Consider the following 21815-nt stretch of genomic DNA (forward strand, 5'->3'; position numbering starts at 1 on the left):
AAATACCGCTGCTTTGTCAGTCAGCACAAGACGTTATAGAAAAAAAAAATGTAAACATGTTAGTCTGACTGAAATTGTACTAAATCAAATTTCTCAAAGTCGGACTAACACCCCCAGATAATCAAAGTTCAAAAAGTTCAAAACGTTTTTATTGTCAATTTGCTATATGTGCAGGACATACAGAGAATTGAAATGCTGTTTCCCTCTCACCTAGTATTAATGTCACACAATTTAAGCACTGGAACACACAATTTTAGGCCATGTTTACACAAAAACGATCCACTGAAAACAGAATCATTTCTCATTTTTGTTTTGAAAAAAGTTCCGTGTTTAGACAACGTTTTGATAACAATCGCCGTGCACACAGATCCGCAAAAATGACCAAAAACACTGCAGTATACATGCCAGGCTGGTAGTTGGTGGTGTAACACTTATGCTTCCGTCTTCAGAGCGGTGATGTATAAACAAACAAAATGGCAACTGCACAAACGTTTGTCTGGACGGACGACGAGGTGGAGTTGCTACAGTAAATCTACTCTATGATGGGGAAGCGTTGATTCAATAGGGTGAGCAGCACAAGCAGAGCTGGGGAGTCCGCCATTGTTGTTGTGATGGTCGACTTTCTCTCTGTAGAGAGAGGGATTCTGTGTGGTATGGTTGATAGCTTTGGAAAAAGCTTAAAAGTGCACCTACAGTTATGATCTCTAAAACAGAGCTCATTAATTAAACAACACTCACAGCCTTATCAAGTCAGTAAAGGTTTATTCAGTCACAAAATGTTTCACAGTTAAAAAAGATAATCTATAAACTTCCAGAAGCAATAAAAATAAACACAGTTAAAATACAATATCGTACAATATCTCACATATTAAAGTTACTGTCCAGGTCATGTCCATTCATGAAGCCTTTGGTCTGCTTTTGATTACTGAATCGATCCAGTCGATATAGTTCCCCACTTTAGTGTAAACACCGGGTTTTCCAGAGCGGCCGCAGCCCTCTCCCCAGCTGATGATCCCATACAGGAAGCTGACATCATTCCTCGCACAAGCCAGAGGGCCCCCGGAGTCGCCCTGGGGAAACATGGGGGGAAAAAAATAGATACAGTCCACACACATAAACATAGATGCACAGATCAAAGCAGAGTCACACAAACAGCTGAGTCACACGCTTGAAACCTAATATATTGTAAAAATCGCACTCCACCTGTGAGGTAAACAGATAAGCGTGACATTTAATTCAAGAGGAAGGAGCTTAAATGTTATTACACCGCAGGTTGAGTAGGTAGTCTCCACTCAAGAGAATCCCCTGCTGCCATCTTAAATGCCACTCCGTTACTCTGATACCTCAAGTCAACTTTCTGATATCGACCCTTTCAGAGCCAAGGGAGGAGGTCAGCAATGACGTGGGCTCCAGGAGTCTATTTTTCCCTGGAACACTTTATGATCAGTCCTAACTTCCAACACTCAGGAGCAACAGGACTGAAAAAACAGCAGAGTGTTCCCCTATCTCTTCATAAAGCAAACTTAAACTTGTTTTACTGTAAGAATTTACTAAGTGGAGATTTATGCATCACTAAATTAAAATGTGGTGTATCACACAAACTAATTTTTACATAAAGTTAAGTTTACTTCATAGTTACATCTATTAACTGCCAGACGTAGGTATTAACAAGCTAACGGAGCCAACTGATAAAGCTAATGCTGGCATATAACCTGTTGAGAGTGAAGAGTAAAATAGGCAGTGGTTGACACAACTGCTCTGACACTTAAAGGGATAGTTCGGACTTTTTGAAGTGGGGTAGTACGAGGTATTTATCAGCATATTACAAACAGTACATGTTGGTCACCACACCTCCAGTTTGGAGAAGCAGACAGGATGACCAACATTAAAGCAATGCACTGTTGTTAATGGGGGCAGCAACAGAATGTATTATAGTTACCTGAAATAAGTCGCCCCGAAAGAAATCAAAAATTCTTTAGGGGCAAAATTTGCTCAACTGAAGCCTTGATATTCCTCTCTTCAAAGCCAGCCTCCCATAAGAAGAACAGTAATTTAACATCGCTGAACAAGAGGGCTGCTGGTCTACCGCTGCATCGATCAGTCTGTTTGTGTTATCGTGTGACTTTGGCAGGAAAAAAGGTTAGTTCGGATTCACCAAAGTCACACAGTAGCACAAATAAACTAACTGATCGAGGCAGCGGTAGAGCAGCAGCTCCTGTGTTCAGCTAGCTAAAACAGCTTCCGTGTTGGAACGGGCTATCTACATTGAGGTGAAGAGGTGAAAAAATTCTCAATACAGTATACACTGTAAACTGTATTTGATATTTTTAGGTGCTAAAATATGTTTTGCTGCTGTCCCCGTCCACAGCAGTACAATGCTCAGCTGCTGTGTGAGTCCTTCTGCCTGCTTCTCCGAACTGGAGACGTGTCGACCAACATCTACTGTAGGTAATACACTGTCTATGGATATATACCTCATACAACCCCACTTAAAAAAATCTGACCTATCCCTTTAACTGAAATGCTTTTAAATAATAATGCAAATTGGGAAATTTTAGCTTTAACAATCATAAAAACAACACAATCTGACTAAAATTACAAAAGTCATGCCAATAATGTCAGACTAAATGAACTTATTAGGATGCTTTCAATTTGTTTTCAAAATGTTTTCCTACCTGGCAGGCGTCGACACAGCCGTTGAGCCCCGCGCAGATCATGTCGGAAGTGACATGGTTACCGTAACTCTCCTTACAAGTGCCATGATTCATCAGTCTCACTCCACCCTCCTGCAGACTAGAGTAACCTTCTGCCTCTGTCAAAATAAAGCACAAATAACTCATTACATTACAACAAAGTCGACTTATGACCTGAACAGGGCCAACGCCAAGCCCCGCCCAGGACACAAAAAATACATCTAAATGTTTACTATTGTTTGGATGTGTCAGTTTGTTGTTGATTTTTCAATTACACTGTCTGCACATTGTATTTAAGACCCCAACACACCCACAGTCCACCCACACAGGTGCTTCCACTAATGTCTGATTAGAACTGTGTGGGCTCAGACTGACTGTGCTTATTGAAATCACTTCACTCTCATGTGAGCTTTGTCATCAGTCAGGGTGGAATAATTTACACTGTTGTTCTTACTTTATGACAACACATATTTTCCAGCATAGCTCCACCCGATTTCAACCTCACTTAAGGTTTACCTATCCAGAGTGACAGAAAACACCTGTGTGGGTGTGCAGGGCCGTGAAAAATCAACAAACGCAACACACTAATTTCTAACTGAAATAACTGCCTTGTAATTAATACCGAAATATGTTGTTCTTTCCAAGAAACATATTGGGAAGTTATCACACAACTGTGGATTTACAACTTCCGGGTCCGTCACATGATGCCATCGGGCCTAGAAAGACTTTTTCCAATAGACTCACAATGTCAAAGAGACATCTGTAAATCTGTGGATTATTTTTTTTTAGCATCACAACACCCATTAAATGAATCGTTTCACTATTGAGATTTGATGCATTTTGTCTGATAACATTTCTACAGTCTAGAGGAGCTGCACGATTAAATTATTTTACCCCATTCAAGTTAGCAAAGGCCTAAACCGGAGGTTATCCGTTCGGCCAGCCAGAGTCTCTAGTGTGCTTGCTCTATGGTCCCATGGATGTGGAAGATCAGGGTAATTTTTATCCTGGAAAGTCGAAATTTTTTTTGGTTCATGCACCAGCTGAGCAACTTTCATAAGAATGAACAGGGCCCTGCCTCCAACACTGTATCCAGGACTCTTTATACATCCATTGCTACCCCCCAAAGTTCCCACAAAAGGACATAACCTCAGTGTCCTTAATGGTAGCTACAGCCCTGAACCTAAAGCCATTTATAGGTCATTGCTTTTGGTTTGTTCTTGCCACAGATGTTATCTAGCACCGTCTTCAAGAGCTAAGACATTTTTCAGCTCTCAAGTTTTTATGGGACAACCAAATTTACTAAATCATCTGTTTATTAAAAGTTAGCAGTTTCTTAGAACCTTGGAAGAACTTCATGCACAAGTGCAGTGATGTATTTGCATACACTATGCATACAACACACAAGTGAATGAAGCTAAAGTGCAACCAACATGCTCTGCTCTGACAGTCCAATACAAAAACAAGTGAATTATTTATTGGCGCTCCACTACCCATACTGAAAAAACTGTCTGCTCTGGTGTATGAATGTAGACAGGTGCCGTCTTGATGACACTGAAATGATTTCCTCATCACTCACTCTCATGCATGTGTCCCCAGCCGCTAATACTACAGCAGTAGTCATCAGGGAACGCCATGCCTTTGTCTGGGAGACAGATGGGTCTGATGAACGGGGTTCTCCTCACACACCGCCCGTCCTGCTTCGCCAGTTTGATCAGAACTGCCAAACAGAAACGCAACATGATGAAACAGGCGATAAAAAGTGGAGTTCAAATAATGAAACAAGTGCTAGACTTGGAGACTGTGTTGCTCCGCCCAGCAGTCAGTGTGTGTGTGAATGTGTGTGTGAATGTGGGGGAGCACAGGGACACAGCTGCTCAGTGACGCACAGCTGTGCACGCAGACCAGGGTCTTAAGTGAGTTTGTGTGTTTCTGAATGGGGACAGGAGGTCTCCTAGTTTATGTGAGTCACTGGTGTGTGTGTGTGTGTGTGTGTGTGTGTGTGTGTGTGTGTGTGCATCTTAATGCTTACCAATGTCGTGTAGTGTTGGGTTAAACACTGAGAACTGTTTTGGAAAGATGTACTCCTCCACTCCAAATGTCCTGGTGTTGGGATCGGTGACGTTGAATCTCTGCTGGCCGAGCACCACTCGAATCTGCGACCTCAGAGGGCTGAGAGAAGACACACGATTATCAGTCGATGGTACCCATAATACTCCATCTGTCTGTCCAACATTTTAGTTCAGAGCCACGCTACCTCGACAACTGCCAGCTGAATTTCCTCGAACTTTGCTATGGATGATCCCCAGAGGATGAACCCTGGGAAGCACCACCATTAATTCAAAATTCACGTTTGCACAACAACTATTAATATCTAAAGGGCAGATTTCTGTCTAGCACTTTATACTCCCCGAAGTATCAACCCTTTCCATGTTAGACCTCATTTAATGATCTCTTGGCACTTTGAGTGCTGCTGGCAAGTCTCTATTAACAGCTAAATGTTCATTATGCCCGACACTTTTGTGCTGCGGGGTGTCAGGAACACAGAGCACTCTTCTTCTACTTTAAAAATATTTTCTGCAGTAACAGTATGTTAAATGGAAGCCTTGCAGAAATCACACTGTGTCCTTTCTGAAGATAAAATGTCTTCTGCGCACCTCCGTTCCTGTCTAGCAATGTCTAATCCCATGATGTAATGCTTCAGCTGAGGATCTTTGAACTCGAACATGACAACACACGCCTGCCTACTGACATCAAAAGGGAAATGTATGCACTTGCATGTAAACAGCATGTGCGCGTGAGACGTTTTTAGGTTTTCCTCGAACTCAAGCTAAATATAGCGCGTTCGTGAAGCTGTGATCCTGAGAGGTCAAAGTCTTTGAAGCTGCGACCTCTTGTTCAGGTGCAACAGTCAGAAAATAGTTAAAATAATGCAGGGATACTAATACAAATATCAGCATCCATTGCAGCTGAAGTGCCCTCATGACATACTTGCGGAAGAAGCAGTGAGCCGCAGAGATGACCCAGCAAGAGGAGATCAGGCTGCCGGCGCAGAAGTCTGACTTTCCAATGTAAATGGCTGCCATCCAGGGGTGAGTACCTGGCAGAGCTGATTTTCCACCCAATATCCGCCCCCTGGCAATCGATAACCTCTTCTTGTGCTTTTTCCCACACACGTGCTTCTTTGCAGTCTTGGAGGGCCTCCGTCTTTTAATGCCTGGCAGGACATTAAATGGCATAATCCTTCGCGGTGAAGCTGCGTGAGAAATACAAGTTAAAGGGCATGATTCTTTCAAACTTAGTGGCACAACTGCGACTATGAGCTACAACAAAGCACAACAGGTCTAACACCTAGAATATTTAGTTAACACATTTCCTAAATACCTCTTCGGAATATTTTCATTTTTGTCGCTGGCTGATTCTCCCCTGCAAAAAGCATAAAAAGCTCTTGTATAGGGTGATAATGTCAGAGTAACAGAGCAACCTCATGCTAAAAATCATATGCTTGAGGAGAGCACAGCAGATGGGAGAAGCTTGTGGATTCTGTGCATACCCCTGGCATTATGACAGACAGCCAACTGTGCAAAATCCCACTCACCACATAAACATTTGGCTGCACCTGACATGACATGTTGATTCAGGGTGAGTCATGCTTCATTTCCCCCTTATCACATCTAGCCCACGTTTTCAAAAAAGCTCCGCCAAAAACCAGCCAACTTGGCTGATTTCGGCTTTTGCCGAGCGGCGTGACTCAACAGAGATTAGCTGTATTCTCCGTGCTTTCTGTTTTTATCACAAACACTGGATTTCCAATTAAATGTGGAGGCATTTAATGAGGTGTTGAGCTGTTTTGAATATGTCGCTGACTGTGTCATATCATCATCAAGGCTGCGGGAATGAAGATATAGAATGATGCAGCGAGTGGCCTTCGTAAATAGTCTCAGCTTTTCAATCTTTATAAAGATGAGTTCAATGTTAAAATAGGGGTCTGTGATAAGGACAGCAAAATGAAAATGCAATCCTTGATAAGGTGCATAAGGAAATATGTTCATTTGGCTTTGACTTACCTAAAAATAAGGTTAATAATTAATTGAAAGAGCAGGAATAATAAGTCAGGGGTGGTAAGAATTTGTTTCCAAGTGGAGGCAAATGAGGAAAAACAAACTGTATTAACAACACCCCTGGCCAAGCTAACAGATATATCATGCTTTAACCATATGGCAGAGCAGCAAAATATATCAATACATCCGTTTAGTGATTAAACGGGTGTATGACATTTCTGTCCTGACAAAATGTTTCAACGCACATTAGCCCTCTGACAACAAAAAAAAAAACCTCTCCAAAACTCCTTTCCTGTGCCCCGTTTACTTACACACAGCCATCACACAGGAGGGGACGTCACAGTACTCCCAGGAGATGGCGCCGTCATTTAGCGTGTAGCACCACGGCATCTTGTCTTTATCTGGGTTTCTGCACACACACAGAAACACAACGGACAGAGTGTGTGTAGGTGCGGCGCCATTGTTTTCAACACCACACGTGACTCAGGACAATGCAACAGCTAAATGGCTTTGTCACTTTTGAATGTGGAGGCTGAGGAATGATTCAGTTTCTCTGCTTTTACATACAAATTGTGTTAAATATTAGGAGTAATGTTTCACTGAGCTGCAATATGCAACTTTGAGTGTGAGCGTTTCAGACACTCTTGAGTGTTTGTGCACACAGGTTTGCTTGAAATGGGCTTTTCTTTGATGTTTTGGGGCACATGCCATTTGCTGTAGGCCTGCCATATGGGCACTGGGTAGTCATAGCAACGAAGACGACTGAGGAAGGCAGTAAGAAATGGAAGAAGAGTGAATGTGGGGGAGATAAGTTTTTTTTTTTATTATACACAGGCTGAATTCAACATGTGCGTCTTTAATGCTCACGGTGGTTTTATTGTTGCCAGTTTCATCTGAGGCTCAGCCACATGAGCGACAAGTGTTGGAACATGAACTTCACAGATAAGGGGCACAACGAGCATGCAGCTTTGCAAGCCCCGGGTAAAAAGTTGGATATTGCAGCTTTAAAGTATTATTCATGGGAAAAGTAAAAGGAAATCTGGCGTTAAAGATAAGCCAGTTTGCACTGTAGCACCAACAATATGAGCACAACATCTACTGCCAGAATTAGCAGATGTCTCAACACACACCTGCAGAAGGCATGTTCGCCGAGGCCCCTGAGGGGCGAGGCAACCACCGTGCCCACATGGAGCTCGTCATACAGTAGGTCTGAGTTCCATGGCACACAACGGGCACCGGACACCGTGGCGCTCACTACCCCTCTGTAATCTGTGCCCCTGCCATTATAGCACTCGGACTCTGGCTCTGCACACACATGCACACACAGGCGCAAACACACAAAACAAAAACGTCTTAATCAAGTCTCCATTCCGCAGCACAACACAGGTATGTAAACAATATGAATGCAATCAGACAGTTTCCAGATGTGTGATGACAGATCTATTTGCTTCACACTAAAATCAGTCAGAACAAGTCGGTTACCACGGCTACAACCACTAAGTTTAGCGGCTTTCTTGTGTCTTCATCTGCCATCATTAATCAAACCATTGTTACAAAAGCACCTGCGTGAACACACATGCGCTGTATGAACATGCACACATAACAAACATCACTTCCTGTCACTACAGTGCTGCTTTAACTCACCGAGGCCGCAGTAGGGACCGCTGTAGCCACGTCTGCAGTTACACACTTCCTTGCTGGTGGATGTGATCAGTCGACACGTTCCGTCATTCTGACAAGGGTTTGAAGGGCACACTGGACACATTGAGGCAAACCAGGTCACATGTTTATACCATGCATACTGCATATTTCCACAGTAAGCTATTTAACGGAATATGTCTGTTCTTTAAATAGTTAAAACCTGCATTAAGGTTTTTTTTTTTCAAATATTCACTCTCTTTTAGCTCTGTTTTTGGTCTCCTCCAACTCTTGAGGGAAATATCTGGCTTTTTACTCGCACTGCTCACTCATACCAACCTCATGTTCAGCCACAGCAGACGGCTGTTACGCAAAATAAGATCTGAGAAACTGAATGTTCACTACCTGCCCACCACCAGACACCAGACGGACAAAGTTAATAACTAGCTGTAAACACAGTGGCCGCAAAAGAGACAGATATTCCCCTAAAGAGTTGGTCTGCTGGTTGAATACGTGTGAAACAATTCGCTGACATTAAGTGGCAAGAAAATCATGAACGGCAGGTTGAACGAAGTAGATCTCACCACTGAGATGCAACTTTTATCTGTGCTCAAACTTGTTTTAGCTATTAAATTTGTCTTTTTTGTAGTTCGATTAAACCAAAAGATAAAATTTAACTTGGAATGGAAATATAGTCTAATTTAATTTGAAAGCCAATTCAATGGAGATGCAGGTGCGTTTATTTAAAGGACAGATTTGTTTTCACTGTAAGATAAGCTCCTACCGTCAGGACAAAAAACAGTTTCGGCTCAGGGAGCATGAAACCACCTTAGTGCCTCTCGCTTTTATGCCAGGGAATCAGTTAAATGCCCACGAACATCCCCCCATTGAGATGAAAGCACCTTATGGACCCATGGGGTGTGTCCTAAAACACCATTCCTGAGTCACAGTGAGTCATATAATCTGTCTATTCTTCCATGGCAAGGTTTGTCTTGTAACTATGGAGCTGTGATCAAAGAGAAAAGGCATGTCTCCAGGGTGGGAGGAGACCTGACACTTGTATCTTTTAAGGCTTTGTGAAATTAAAAAAACCTACAGACATCTTTACATAGAGTGCGCTATTCTACGTTTTGAGTTAATATATCAGGTGTAAGGTATTAAAAAATGAAGCGCTCCTGCAAACTTAGCTAATATGTGGTAACTTCTAGTAAAGAAAGTTCACCTAACTGACAATCAGTCTCACAGTTTGTGGACGTGAATAGTGTCTAAGTGATTGTAAATACATTCCCGTCTTGGGTTTCACTCTCATCATCTCAACAAAAGCCGACCCCAGAGCAAAAACAAGACACAGTTGAAGCAGAACAACAGCTGAAAGCCCATCTTACTTGTGTAGCGAACCCTCTCACACTTGATTTCCCCTGCCACGCATGTGCACTGTTCCACATTACGGAGGTGAATCCGTCCCCAAGACTCTCCGATGTCATAATGGCGCAGGTGTACGGTTTCATAGCACTTCTCTGTAAAAGCCGACACAACACATAAAAAGCAATAGGTTGAAATGTGAGAGGAGGCTGAGGAGTTCAATGGAGCGTGCAGAGCAAAGTTTGATGGCTGAGCTCTGCGAGATGCATTTTAAGTGGATACATTTTTGTGTGTGGGGGGGGGTTTTGTTTGGGTTCTGTCTGATTGGGATTCAAATGATTTTGGATGCAAAGTGAAACCTATTTGCAAATGACTCATTACAGAGTTCTCTGAAACTAAAGGCGAAGGTTCATCAAGGAGGGTATGAAAGTTCATTCTTGATCTTAGAAATAACAGTTTGACAAAAACAATTTCAAGTAAAATTAAGACTTTAAAAAGTACCCATGTGCACTTCATTATTTGCAAAGCATGTCACATCAAATATGCTTTTTAATCCTTTTATAAATAATAATCCTATAAAAGTAATCTAATAATTTTCTTCTTATCAGCTTTTGCCAAAGCGTTCAAACACATCTCTGTCTTCATCAGCAAATGGAGACAGATTCAGCTGACCTCAGTATAGTATTGAACTTGTGGTACACACAGGGCTGTAGTCAAGACCAGCATAATCAAGTCCAAGTCAAGTCCAAAGGCAGTCGAGACCAAGTCAAAGCCAGTCCAGAGCAAATTGAGTTTTGCTGAAGAAGTCAAATTTAATCATGGTGGTATGATCTCTCAGAAATTTATGCCATCTAAAGTTAGCTGAAGTAGCTCTGTTAGCAGACTGCGCTGAGCTCAGAGCCAGTGTTGCTTGCAAACTTGGTGCACTGCCAGAGAGGAACAGGCGGAGGGAGGTGTATTTTTTACACGCATCAAGTTGGTAGAAACATGCAACATTCTGTGCAACTGATCCCAAAACAACAGCCAGAAACAACTTGACCACTTCTCAACAGAGTGGTGCAGGAAAGAGTCCTTAAAGGTGGAAGTGAATGAGCATTTTTACACTTCTGGTTCCCTTATCTCAACTTCAGTGGAGTTTTTTCTTCATGGGTTTTTGCTTAGACCTACAAAAAAGTCATCCCTGCAGTACTCTATAACTGAGCCCAAGACCAAGACAAGCACAACACTTCAAAAAAGTGGTCTTGAGACTGGATTCAAGTAGCAGTCAAGAACTCATAGTTTGTCTTTTACCAATGTTCATTCAACTTAATTCAACCAACTGAACTCCATTTGCTGATGAAGACCATGCGATGCTCTGAAAAAAGTCCTGTAATCAAACCCTGAGTCAAGATTATTCTGTCAAACAGTTTTTTCCAGAGTACATGAATAAACTTTGAGGCTCAATTTTCACCATGACTGGAAAAAAAGCTAACAGAGTGAAATGATATCCCTGTTAGCACATGTTTCCTTTACACATCATGAACCTGATGATAGAGTTCATAAGTTGACAAGTGTTAAGGAATTATTTCCTGGCAGAGACCTCCTGTTTCCTTCTGTGGCCATCAGGTGATTGACAGTAAGCTGTCTTATGTGCACAATGATATGGAAACACTAAACTATAAGCATCATGGCAAAGAAAAATTGAAAACCCAAATTAAAAACTTGAATGGAGGACACACACACAACAAAACAGTGGTATTATACTTGTCAGTCCTAAAAGAACAATGATCACCTACTCTGCTCACAGAGTGTCCCAGTGAAGCTCTCAGGACAGGAGCACTCAAACGAGGGTCTGTGTGGGATCAGCGTGCAAACGCCTCCGTTCTGACATGGATTCACCTGACATGGATCTGTGATTCGGCGTGACGTGTGGACAACAACTGTAACACATCAACGAGGAAAAACACAGTTAGAAGATAAACAACACAGTTTAATGATGAAATACTGTGCACTTCTTTAGTAAAGTAACCTTCTGGCTGAGTTTCCTCTGTTGCACAGAAGCCCCACTGCCGATCCCGGTCAAAATTATGTGTGAGGGAGCACCTACAACAGAAGAGACAGAAATATAATACAGTCATCAGTCTGTCACCTGGATTACAAATCCAAGAAGCATTAGCGGTTAAATAAGGGTAGGGCACTATGACAACATGACCGTGAGATACTGTTAGAGATTTCGCCACCTTTAACATCTCAGGATGTCTAAGGCCATCATGGAGAACGCTGCAAAGTAATGAGTGGGGCTGCTTTATGGCAAAATGTAGCCAAGTTAGCGATAATACTTTATAGATGGCAATCTCAGTCGGTCAGTTTGCCACTTGGCACGATTGTCACTGCAATTAATACAAGCATTCACGGTTACAGGGAAAAAAAAATTGTAATGACTCTGTTTCATTTCCTGACTTTCCTTGAGGCAATGAGCAGGTTGACATTTGTAGTCCTGTGTGAAATGTCTCAACAGCAACTGGATTTATTGCCATGAGATTTGGAACAGACATTCAGACTTTGGTTTTTGATCAAACACCCACAAAACTTCCCATCAGCCTCAATTGTACTTTGTATTCAGTGCTAGTTAGCAAATGTTAGCATGCTAAAATGCTGAGTTAAGATAGTTAACATGGTTAGTCTTGCATAACCAGACCTATCTCCACACTTCGTTTTAGTGCTGTGCCAATGCTGGAAAAAGGTCTGGCTCAACCCATCGCAATCCTGTACTAAGCTAAAAAAAAGCTCTGCGTTGTTAGTATTTCTTTAAAGCGATCACAATCGTCCTCTGTGGTGCAAAACCCATGATGTAAAAATGGTGCCCTTGCTAAATAGTTTTGTTTGGGAACTTGTTTTGGTGGAACATTTGCACGTAGGAAGAAGAAGATAAAACACCAAAAAAAAAAAAAGACATTAAAAGATGTTTTAGCGTGTAGGTTGCTAGCTTTGAGGTTGTTGTTGTGTGTGGTGATTTGCGTTGCTATGCAGGACTAGTTTTACGAAGTGACGGGGATTTTGAAAACAGTAACATACATTAAGTGTCTACATCCTGTGAGTCTAAACGTGGTAAACACAAGTCCCCAGGAAAGCCGTTCGGCCTTACAGCTAATTATTCCCAGTGGCCACTCGCAGTATTGCAGCAAAAAACTCCCCTGCAGCCCAGAAAGCATTTTCCCTATAGGCTGCCATTGTAAAAGAGACATCTGCAAAACTGTTGACAGGACACCTTCATGGTGGTTTTATACATGTAAAACTTTCGATCTGTGTCATCATCACAATGTAAAGTCTATGAGCCATGTGGGAACTTGTAGGCGGGGCCAGTGGGAGAAACACTATTGAGCATATTTAGTAGGCTGCACACAGAAGTAAATTCAGAAGCTAGAAAACGTTTTTGGCGTACACACCAGGTGAGCAACTCCATTGGAATGAATAGGCTCCATCTTTGTGTCAGATATTTAGTTACTATTAAAATCTATGGGTAGACATTATCTGTGTTATACATCAACATATTAATGTCACTGACACTTGCATTTAGCTCTAGTACCAAAAGGAAAATGCTCTGTTTTTTTTTATCCATTAACAGTTTCTTTGTTGATTCTGAAAGTGTAATACACTGACATTGTGACATAGAACTACCTGAGAGAGGATTTTACCCACCCCTAAATTACATCCTTTGAACCTTCAAGTACTAACAAGCTGCTCTAACAATCTGTGACGTAAATGCTGCCTTTTGTGAGGCCTGTTTGATCGTGAGAAAAAAAAGGAAAATCTATCTAAACCATAACCCATGACACTCACTAACTCTGTCAATCATCCACCACTTTAATCAAAGTAACATCAGCATTCTTCTGCGCTGCTCAGTGAATCTGCAGTACGTAATGACAAACCTATGTCGACACTGAGCTCATGAGCACATCGTGAAAACACGCAGGGTCATATTGCAGTAACTTTATGTGTAGGTGGACCAGAGACATTGGGCCATATATAATTGCATTCTTGTTGCTCCAACTTGCTGGCACGCACCCGCCATGTCTCAATTCTAAGGAATGATGACTGGAAAGCCCTTCAGCATGTTTTTTTTCCAAAATAAAAATCTAATAAAAAGAAGATTTTGTTGCTGTGTCACAATCTGAAGCATTAAAAACGATGATTTAACTGTGGCAGCTGTTTATTCACCCTTAGGATAAACTGCAAGTAGTTAATATGTTTTAAACTACAGCCAGATTTTTTTGAAGTGGGGTTATATTAGGTACTTATCCTTAGTCAGCAGATCACGTTCAGTAGATATCAGTCGGCACTCCCCCAGTTTTGACACAGAAGCGAAGCAATTTCCAAACAAAAAGTACTTTAGCCATCTAAAAAAAAGTCCCACCCTAAAAGATCAATATCAATTTAAGTGTATGCTATATTGAGAGTATTTTCACCGCTTTACATTTACGTCAGACAGCCCATTTCGATGGGGAAGGCGTTAGCGGCTACAGTTTCCCATCTGTACTCCGGTCAAAGTCACCAGGCTCCTTTGAGAAAAACTCATTTTAGCTCACTGTAGACAGCAGCTGCCATTCTACTCCTGCTTTGATTAGTTAGTTAGTCTGAGTTATTGTGCGACTTTGGTGAATCCAAACTACCCCTTTTATATGCCAAAGTCACACAAAAACGCAAACAAACTAAATGACCAAAGCAGCAGTAGACCAGCAGCTCCTGTTTTCTACAGTGTTAAATCACTGTTTTTCTCAATGGAGTCTGGCTGTGAAGAGCTCCTGTTGGAAATTACTCTCTGACGTTAAGGTAAAGCAGTGAAAATACTCTCAATATATTGCAGTTAAACTGATATTAATTCTTTTAGTTGGGCTGTCCGTTTTAGACAGATTTTCTACATTCTGTTTTAAGTCACCTTTAAAAAACTGCTGGTTATATTAAGTCTAAATTATGATGTTCTAGTGATTACAAGTGATTTATTAAGGCAAATTAGCTCATTACCTAATTAAAAACTGCATTATGTTTCCTGATGAAACGGCTGCATAAATCCCTAATTACTGTGAGCTGTAATTGGGTGCGACTACCCAACCAAATTACACGCTGCATTAGGGCCCCTTCGTCAAATCACTGCCATTACTGCACTACCACTGATGGCAAATATCAGTGTCTTGTTCCTTTGGAGGTCATGCCAATTTTAGGGCAAGTCATACAAACAGCTGTGATGAAACACCTGCTGTCTGTGTGAGAGTGACGTAGACGAGGTGTGTGGTTTGTGAGTGAGTGTCAGAGCAAAACCAAATGTGACGAGGCAGCACTTCTACCTGTCAGGTGTGTGGTAACTTTGTGTGATTACGCACACATTAGTGATTGTTTGGGTAACCAAAACAGGAGATCCAGACGGGCTGGCTAATGAAGACTCACCATGGTTTTGAGGCTAGGATGGTGAGGCAGTGATGATGAATCCTTCCACCCTGACGAAATGGGAATTTGCATTCCTTGCCTGTTGTAGTAAGAACTGGCAACAGAGAGAAAAACAGCTTGTTAGTGATTTTCAGCGAGCACAGATGGGCAAAACACAAAGGAGTGAAATCAGAAAGTGTCTGAAAAAACATGTGTGCGGTTTCCCCCCTGCACCTCACACACAAAGACTCCTTTGGCTCTGCACACAGCTCTGATCAGAGAACAGTAAATCCATGATCCTCTCCTCAGATAGCTAAATCATGCTGTTACAAGGCAGGTCACAGACCTATACAAACACTAGCTCCCACATGCTTTAGATTCATGTTGCAACAATAACTTTCTCTGTTACTGCAGCTGAATATATATCACAATCACTGCCAGTTCAATGTGCATCCCCCTCCCTCTTTTCTCCTCTAAATCAAACACAGCACTGAGGTAAAACCTACCTTTCCTGCTCTCCTTGTATGGCTCTTTGGAGATGACTGTTTCATTCCCAGGGACTAATATTCGCTGTAATCAGGGAAGAGAAGTTATTGCACTGTTTCTTGCTCTTTGCGCACGCAAAGTGGATGAAAAATACGCACAGAGGTGAGTAGGATGGTTAAAACTTACCGCCCGCATACTGAAAACACAAGGTAGAAAAAGTAACAGAAGGTATGCCATGTTGAAAGTTTGCATCTGTTGGTCCCTGGTGTCCGGAGAGGCTTGTTTCCAGAAGTCGGAAGAGGGTCTGTGCGCCTGTCACGTTATATCTGTCAGTTCCCGAGTCCGCAGCCTTCTTTTGGTCATAGGAAACGTAGGAAACCCTGCAAGTATTATCCTGTCCCTCACAATTTCAAGCTGTATTGAGTAAAGTCGTTGCGTCATTAGGCATGTCTATCTATGAGGCATCCCATGTCCCGGCTGGTGTTCCCTCTGCACTTTCTCTGCAGACGCCCACGGTTTGTCATTGGGAGTTATCCCCGGAGAGAGGACCGAGCAAAACTTTCCAGAAGCAGAGGCAGAGGTGGGGGCCGCCGGGCCGGGAGATGGGGCTGCATCTATCCCCAAATCCTCCCCGTCCAACCTCTGGGACCGTGTAACGGTATCGCGTTACTCTGGTCTGACGTTACTTCTAGTTTGCGTTGATTATATCAAATCTGTTTCATGTGTTGCTGAGAAAATAATACCTACTTTAAATAGGTCTTGACGGTTTTCATCGGCTGTAAACTGCAGGTGACCGTCCAGTTAACCTATCTATTGCTTACTGAATAGGGCTAAGGGAGTGTTCTTAACTTGTCAGAGGCGGGTGGCTGGGCTATGACTTCAGGTTTGTTTTTGTTTTTCAAAATTTTGACCCTCCCTGAAGCTACACATATATTACCTTGAGCCTCCCTGAGTAACTAGTGGAAATGCATGACCCTCCCTTAACAACAAAAAAAAATAGTTATTAGATTTTTAAATCTTACCCTTCGATGTTTAAAAGTCAAAGGTTGAAAGCTAAAGACATTGAAAAAAGAAAGCCTTGGTTTTTTTTTTTCCACTCATGTCGTGCATGCTGGTTAGTTTGTGCAAACAGTTTATTTTGGGCCAAGTTTTAAATGAATGACAAGGTGATTTTGATGAAATATCACAGTCTCAGGCTCAATTTTGCTTAAGTTTTTTCCCTGATGGAAGCACTCATTCCACATGATGTGCCTAAGGACACATGGAAATTCGAAAATCCAACCATAATTTTGTTTTAAAAGTTTCTTGCTATGATAAATGGTGTAATTTTGGTGATGTTTAACGAAAATATGCGCATTTGGAAGGCGTGTTTTCTTTAAAAATCAGTGGAGTGCCTCAAAAATGGAGTGGCTCAAGGACTATGTTTTTCGGAGGTTAGCACTGGTTTCCCCTTTCAAAAAGCCTATGCGAATTTTCCATTGGATTTTGGATAATTGCAGAAAATAAGCTCTGTGGCAAACAAACGTTGATGATACCTACACGTTTTGTTCAGCAAGATCATCTCCACAAATGAACACCATCATGATTATTGAAGCCTAAATGCAATTGTCAGAGGTAAAAAGCTAATGTTAGGCTATAAACAAACTAACTTACACTACAGTTGCACAATCTAACGTCACCACCATAACAAGACTGAAAGCTGTGTTCGGTGCAGCGCAGCTTGATGGCCTTCTGTAGTCTCATTTAGCCTCTTGTTAGCAACCGCCTTTTTTAAGACACATAAAAGCTTCAAAGTTCACTGGTGGGGTATTTACTGATGTGTTTTATGTCATAGAACAAAACATGAAAGTCTTTTTAGCGTGTTAACCACAGACCTTATTTCAGGCATCTAACAAAAAACCCATTCAAAAAACCTTTTGACTTTGAGATAAGGGAACTAGGAGTGCTAAAATGCTAACTCAATTATGGGTTTTAGGAGTCATTCCTGGGACACTGTATACAACCATTTAAATTAATGCGCCCCTTCCCGAAGACAAAATTAAAAAAAAAACAAAACATAAGTCCCTCACCTGTGTTTAAAAATATTTGACATGCCTCCTCCTTTTGGCATCACCACCTCCCCTCTTTATGAATAGCAAACAGTCCCTAACGCAAATAGCATACTAAGCTAGCTTAACAGTAGGCCTATGTAACATTACGAGAAATAACGGTTAAAAACGTTAGCTAATTCAACCAAGTGATTTACAGCATTATAACAGCAACATTAGAACACAACACTTATATTACAGCATTCAAGAGTATTAATTTAAGCTCATAAAAAATAGCTTTTAAGTAAATTTTAATTCTGAAATCAATCCAATTAGTGTCTTATTCTAGCGTTAATTTAAGATAATGCTAGTTCAGGGCTGAAATGCAACCCACGTAGGTTTCCTTGGCCATTTTAAGTTAATTGAGTATAAATCCAAAATTAAATAGCAATGTAGGCCATACTCACATAACAACTTCATAAATAACTCCACAAGAAGTTAAGTTTTGTGTCATTTTTCATTAAACATATCAGTATTTTAGCATGCTTAGCAGTTAGCTAAATTTACAGTAAGCTAACTGGTAACCACGCTTAGTTAGCTAAAATACATAATGAACAAAACTTTACCCTGAAATATATTGCTGATAATAATGATAGCTTCCTGTCAGAGGATGTGACCAAGGCAAAGTAGCTAATGACATAACAAGAGATGTTACTTTGTCTTTTTAAAAGTCCTAAAACAAGTTAAAAGTGCATTCCACACTAGCATTAGCCCCATCACACACAGTGCCAGAGTAGCAGCTATGTGAACTGGCAGAGAAGCAGAGAGTTGAATCAGTCTAGACATGAAAACATCCACAGGTGGGTCATTGAGTGATATCTCAAGTTTTTAAGATAAGTTCAATTGTAGAGTCTATCAAACATCTGGAAGGAAGTACTGTTCTAATGAAATATTCAATAATGACAGCACCTTTAAACAATGCAAATATGAAAAGTGAAGAGCCCAACCAACCACTGCTGGGCCCTCATGTGTTGTCAGCATTCCAGCAGTGACATGCTGTGTCAAGACAAACTCCCCGGTCCCATAATCTAACCTCTAATTTTCACCAGCTGCAATAATCTCTCTCCAGATGCTGAGCTAAAAATACAGAGAAGAGGCTGGACGACTGAACAGCACGTCCACACTGACTACAAATCCCAAGGTGAAGGTGGTGTGTTTCTAAAGAGGGTATTGTTCAACTAAGACAACTAAACCGTTAATTATTGACAGTCCTGACTAACTTAGCAAACACATTTAGCTGGCCAAATATGACAAGTGGGAGAATTCAGGGCTGCGGACGTCTTATGTAAGACTTGGGGTTATAAAATTCAACAGAGGAGTATTTCAGGTTTCCTTTAACAACGGGAGATAGATGTTAACATAGGAGGGTGAGGATTTTCCTGCTGTCAGAAACACCAGGATTAATCATGCCTAATGAACAAAAGAAGCAAGCGTCAGTTTTGTTGGAATTACAGCCATCAAAGCTTTTTAATCATTCAACATGTGGACAACCTCAAAACCACAGAAGCAGGAAGTACAGGCAACAAATGTACCATCATGTATTATTTGTAAAACATAATATACAGGAAATAGTTAAATATGCAAGAAAATTGTGATTTGCCTCCCTTTTGATCCTAAAAACAGAGTCCTTCCTGACATATGGTCCAACAAAAGTGGGTACCGCTTTCTAATGGGGCAAAATTTTGACAAAAAATGAAAACTCAAGGTTCACTTACTAGTTTTTTTTTCTGGTTAGGTGGACGCTGTGCGAAGATCTTTGAGTCATAATGAGTTTAGTGTTTGTAAGTAATAAATAGCTTCATTAATGAATGAATAATTTAGTAATGCTGTAGAAATCAATTTTTCCGGAGCTTTCAACTGCTTCTCACAGTCTTCCTCCGCTCAAGTTGGGGGGAAAGGCTTGTAAGTGGACACTGGGTTAAGATCTTTCTCTCAAACTTGATAGAGTGTCTATAAATTGTAATTAATTGCACAATTAATAGTTTATCCCTTTGGCTTGTATATCGTCCATTAGCATAACTTACTTTCAAGTTAGCTCTCACATTAGTTTTGATGACTTACTAGAAAGTAAAGACTTACAATAAACCCATTAAATACAACTTATAAACTGTTTGTAATTCATGCCTGATTAGAAACCGGTACCCTAAAGTTCATTTTAGGCTTCTTCCGTGGTTGTCCTTGGTCTAACATGGCTCATAATAGAATTGCTTTGCACTTCATTATTAAACTATACCATAACAAAACATATCACTGTCCAAAAATTACAACCAATACTAAAAATCAACAAGAGGACGCCAGAATTCGTAACAAATATACAATATCTATCACCATAATATTGGTTTTGTTTCTAGAGTGTACATGCAGCCCATTATTTGACTAATTCCCTTTCAAAAGACAGTGCCTCAGGCTTAAAAAGTGCAGCAGTGGGGGTTCCCTTTAGACAATTGTGGCCTTGTAAAGGTCTGTCTTGCAGTCCTTGCCCTCTGGTGGGTTGCGGCCGTTCTGGGGCATCTGGGCGTTCCTCAGCTTGCTCTGGCACTGCCGCAGCTCAGCGACGTAGCCCTGGAAGCTCAGGCTCAGCTCAGAGTCCTCTCCCTGGGATGTCTCGACTGTTCCCTCCTCTAGATGAACCCCCTCCACGTCCATCACCTCCTGAGCCGTCTGTGCAACGTCGGCTCTGTCGGCGGGTGACTTGGTGTCAGGGTTTGGATCTGTAGTTTCTTCTGTGCATGAGGGAAAAGAAAGAAATGGAGGATTTATGATGAGTTGGTGCATTGTGTACGACCATGATAATATTTATGAGGCTGGTTGTGACAAAATGCAAATAGGCACTTGAAGCTTAAAGCTGCTATCATCAATTGTTTTGGCCAGTTGGGGGCAGCAAAAAAGAGAACTCATCATATTGGTAAATCATCACCTTAAAATCAAAAAGTGGACAAGTCAACAAGTGGACAGCCAGGACACATTGCCATTCACATCTGTACGTCTCCAGCGGACGTCTTGTGGGGTGCTTGCTAGTCATGTCAGCAGTTGTGTCGCTCTCAGGAGAATAGGGATGAACCGATCCGATATCTGGATCAAATATCGGCCCCAATATCATCAAAACAGATCGGGTATCGGAAAATGCAACCTATAGCTGAGGCGATCCTTTCCCTTTAAATCTACTGTGACACAAGCTACATCATATGTCATGGAGCGAAAGAGAGAATCTGCTGTGTGGAAGTATTTCACACTATTTCAACTGCTGTTACACAACTATTTATTTTTGTTAAAAATAAATAGTTCATCATTGCGTTAATCTGTTTCATCTTGTTTCATTTTATCTTAGGGAAGAACTGTGTAGTCATCAATGCCTGATGCCTCTAGTCTTTTCTGTTCTACATGTAAAGGTATATAGCTTTTTAGGTCAACCATGGTATCGGATCAGTATCGGGTATCGGCTGATAATCAAAGCCACAGCATCGGGATCGGGATCGGAACTGAAAAAGCTGGATCGGTGCATCTCTACAGTAGAATCCAACACGTACCCTTCCATTCGGCAAAACAATGAAATAAACAGTCAAACTCATCGTAAAATGGTCAAGTTAAAAAGAGTTAGCCTGCTGTCACCAAAAACAACCACCATGTCCTGCACTGATGATGTAGTCCTTGTCGGGGACGCGTCAGGACGCATTAGCACCCACATTACAAAAGATATCTGGTCAAGTGTACCAGACTTTGAAGCCAATTTGGCAAAGTGTCCAAACTGTGTAAATACAACTTACAGGTCAATCAGTAGATACATGCTTTGAAGGTCACAACCCCTGCAAAATGACTTGTTTCACTTTTAGAACATGATCCATTCAGAAGTTAGCCTAGTCGACCAGTGGAAGTTAGCGACACCACCGGTGAAGTCTCTAGTGTGCTCGCTCTTAGAGCCCAGTGATGAGGAGATCTGGGCAATTTTACACCCGTGAAGTTGAACTTTATTGGCTCCATTAACCACTGAGCAACTTTCATGAGAAGGAATGAAGCCCTGTCTCCAACACTGTATCCAGTTGTCTTTATATATCTATGGGTCAGTGTGTCCCAGAGCACCTCAGCAAGTG

General features: G+C 41.5%; 2 protein-coding genes across 6 annotated transcripts in view; both read right to left on the reverse strand.

Moving 5' to 3' along the window:
- Positions 1 to 633: 633 nt before the first annotated feature.
- On the reverse strand, positions 634 to 16479 carry LOC125884051 (hepatocyte growth factor activator). Of its 3 annotated transcripts, XM_049568789.1 has the most exons (15): positions 15827 to 16479; positions 15661 to 15724; positions 15176 to 15269; positions 11763 to 11836; positions 11530 to 11673; positions 9778 to 9909; positions 8399 to 8509; positions 7885 to 8059; positions 7066 to 7163; positions 6078 to 6119; positions 5685 to 5949; positions 4726 to 4865; positions 4273 to 4413; positions 2676 to 2812; positions 634 to 1070 (listed from the first exon to the last, which is right to left on the reverse strand). In XM_049568789.1, exons 1-15 carry the CDS (start codon positions 15890 to 15892, stop codon positions 897 to 899), a joined length of 1857 nt encoding a protein of 618 aa, XP_049424746.1. In that variant the 5' UTR covers positions 15893 to 16479; the 3' UTR covers positions 634 to 896. The 3 variants fall into 3 exon arrangements, with proteins under 3 accessions (XP_049424746.1, XP_049424747.1, XP_049424749.1); XM_049568790.1 differs by lacking the exon at positions 6078 to 6119 and having other exon boundaries at positions 635 to 1070; XM_049568792.1 differs by lacking the exons at positions 6078 to 6119; positions 7066 to 7163; positions 7885 to 8059 and having other exon boundaries at positions 635 to 1070.
- Positions 16480 to 19174: 2695 nt separating this feature from the next.
- Positions 19175 to 21815, reverse strand: part of rgs12a (regulator of G protein signaling 12a) — a 46609-nt gene continuing 43968 nt past the window's right edge. For all 3 annotated transcript variants that reach the window (XM_049568775.1, XM_049568776.1, XM_049568777.1), the window contains one exon: positions 19175 to 20450. In XM_049568775.1, coding sequence (XP_049424732.1) covers positions 20164 to 20450 — 287 coding nt within the window. In that variant the 3' untranslated portion in view covers positions 19175 to 20163. The remainder of the gene's footprint in view (positions 20451 to 21815) is intronic.

This window comes from Epinephelus fuscoguttatus, linkage group LG23, assembly GCF_011397635.1.
Source record: "Epinephelus fuscoguttatus linkage group LG23, E.fuscoguttatus.final_Chr_v1".
In the NCBI taxonomy this organism is placed as follows: domain Eukaryota; kingdom Metazoa; phylum Chordata; class Actinopteri; order Perciformes; family Serranidae; genus Epinephelus; species Epinephelus fuscoguttatus.

Coding starts and splice junctions, on each gene's coding strand:
- LOC125884051 (XM_049568789.1), bottom strand. CDS start 15,892: ATGCAAACTTTCAACATGGCATACCTTCTGTTACTTTTTCTACCTTGT. Junction 5,950..6,077: donor AATGAAAATATTCCGAAGAG/GTATTTAGGAAA, acceptor TTTCTCACGCAG/CTTCACCGCGAAGGATTATG. Junction 2,813..4,272: donor CTGGGGACACATGCATGAGA/GTGAGTGATGAG, acceptor TTATTTTGACAG/AGGCAGAAGGTTACTCTAGT.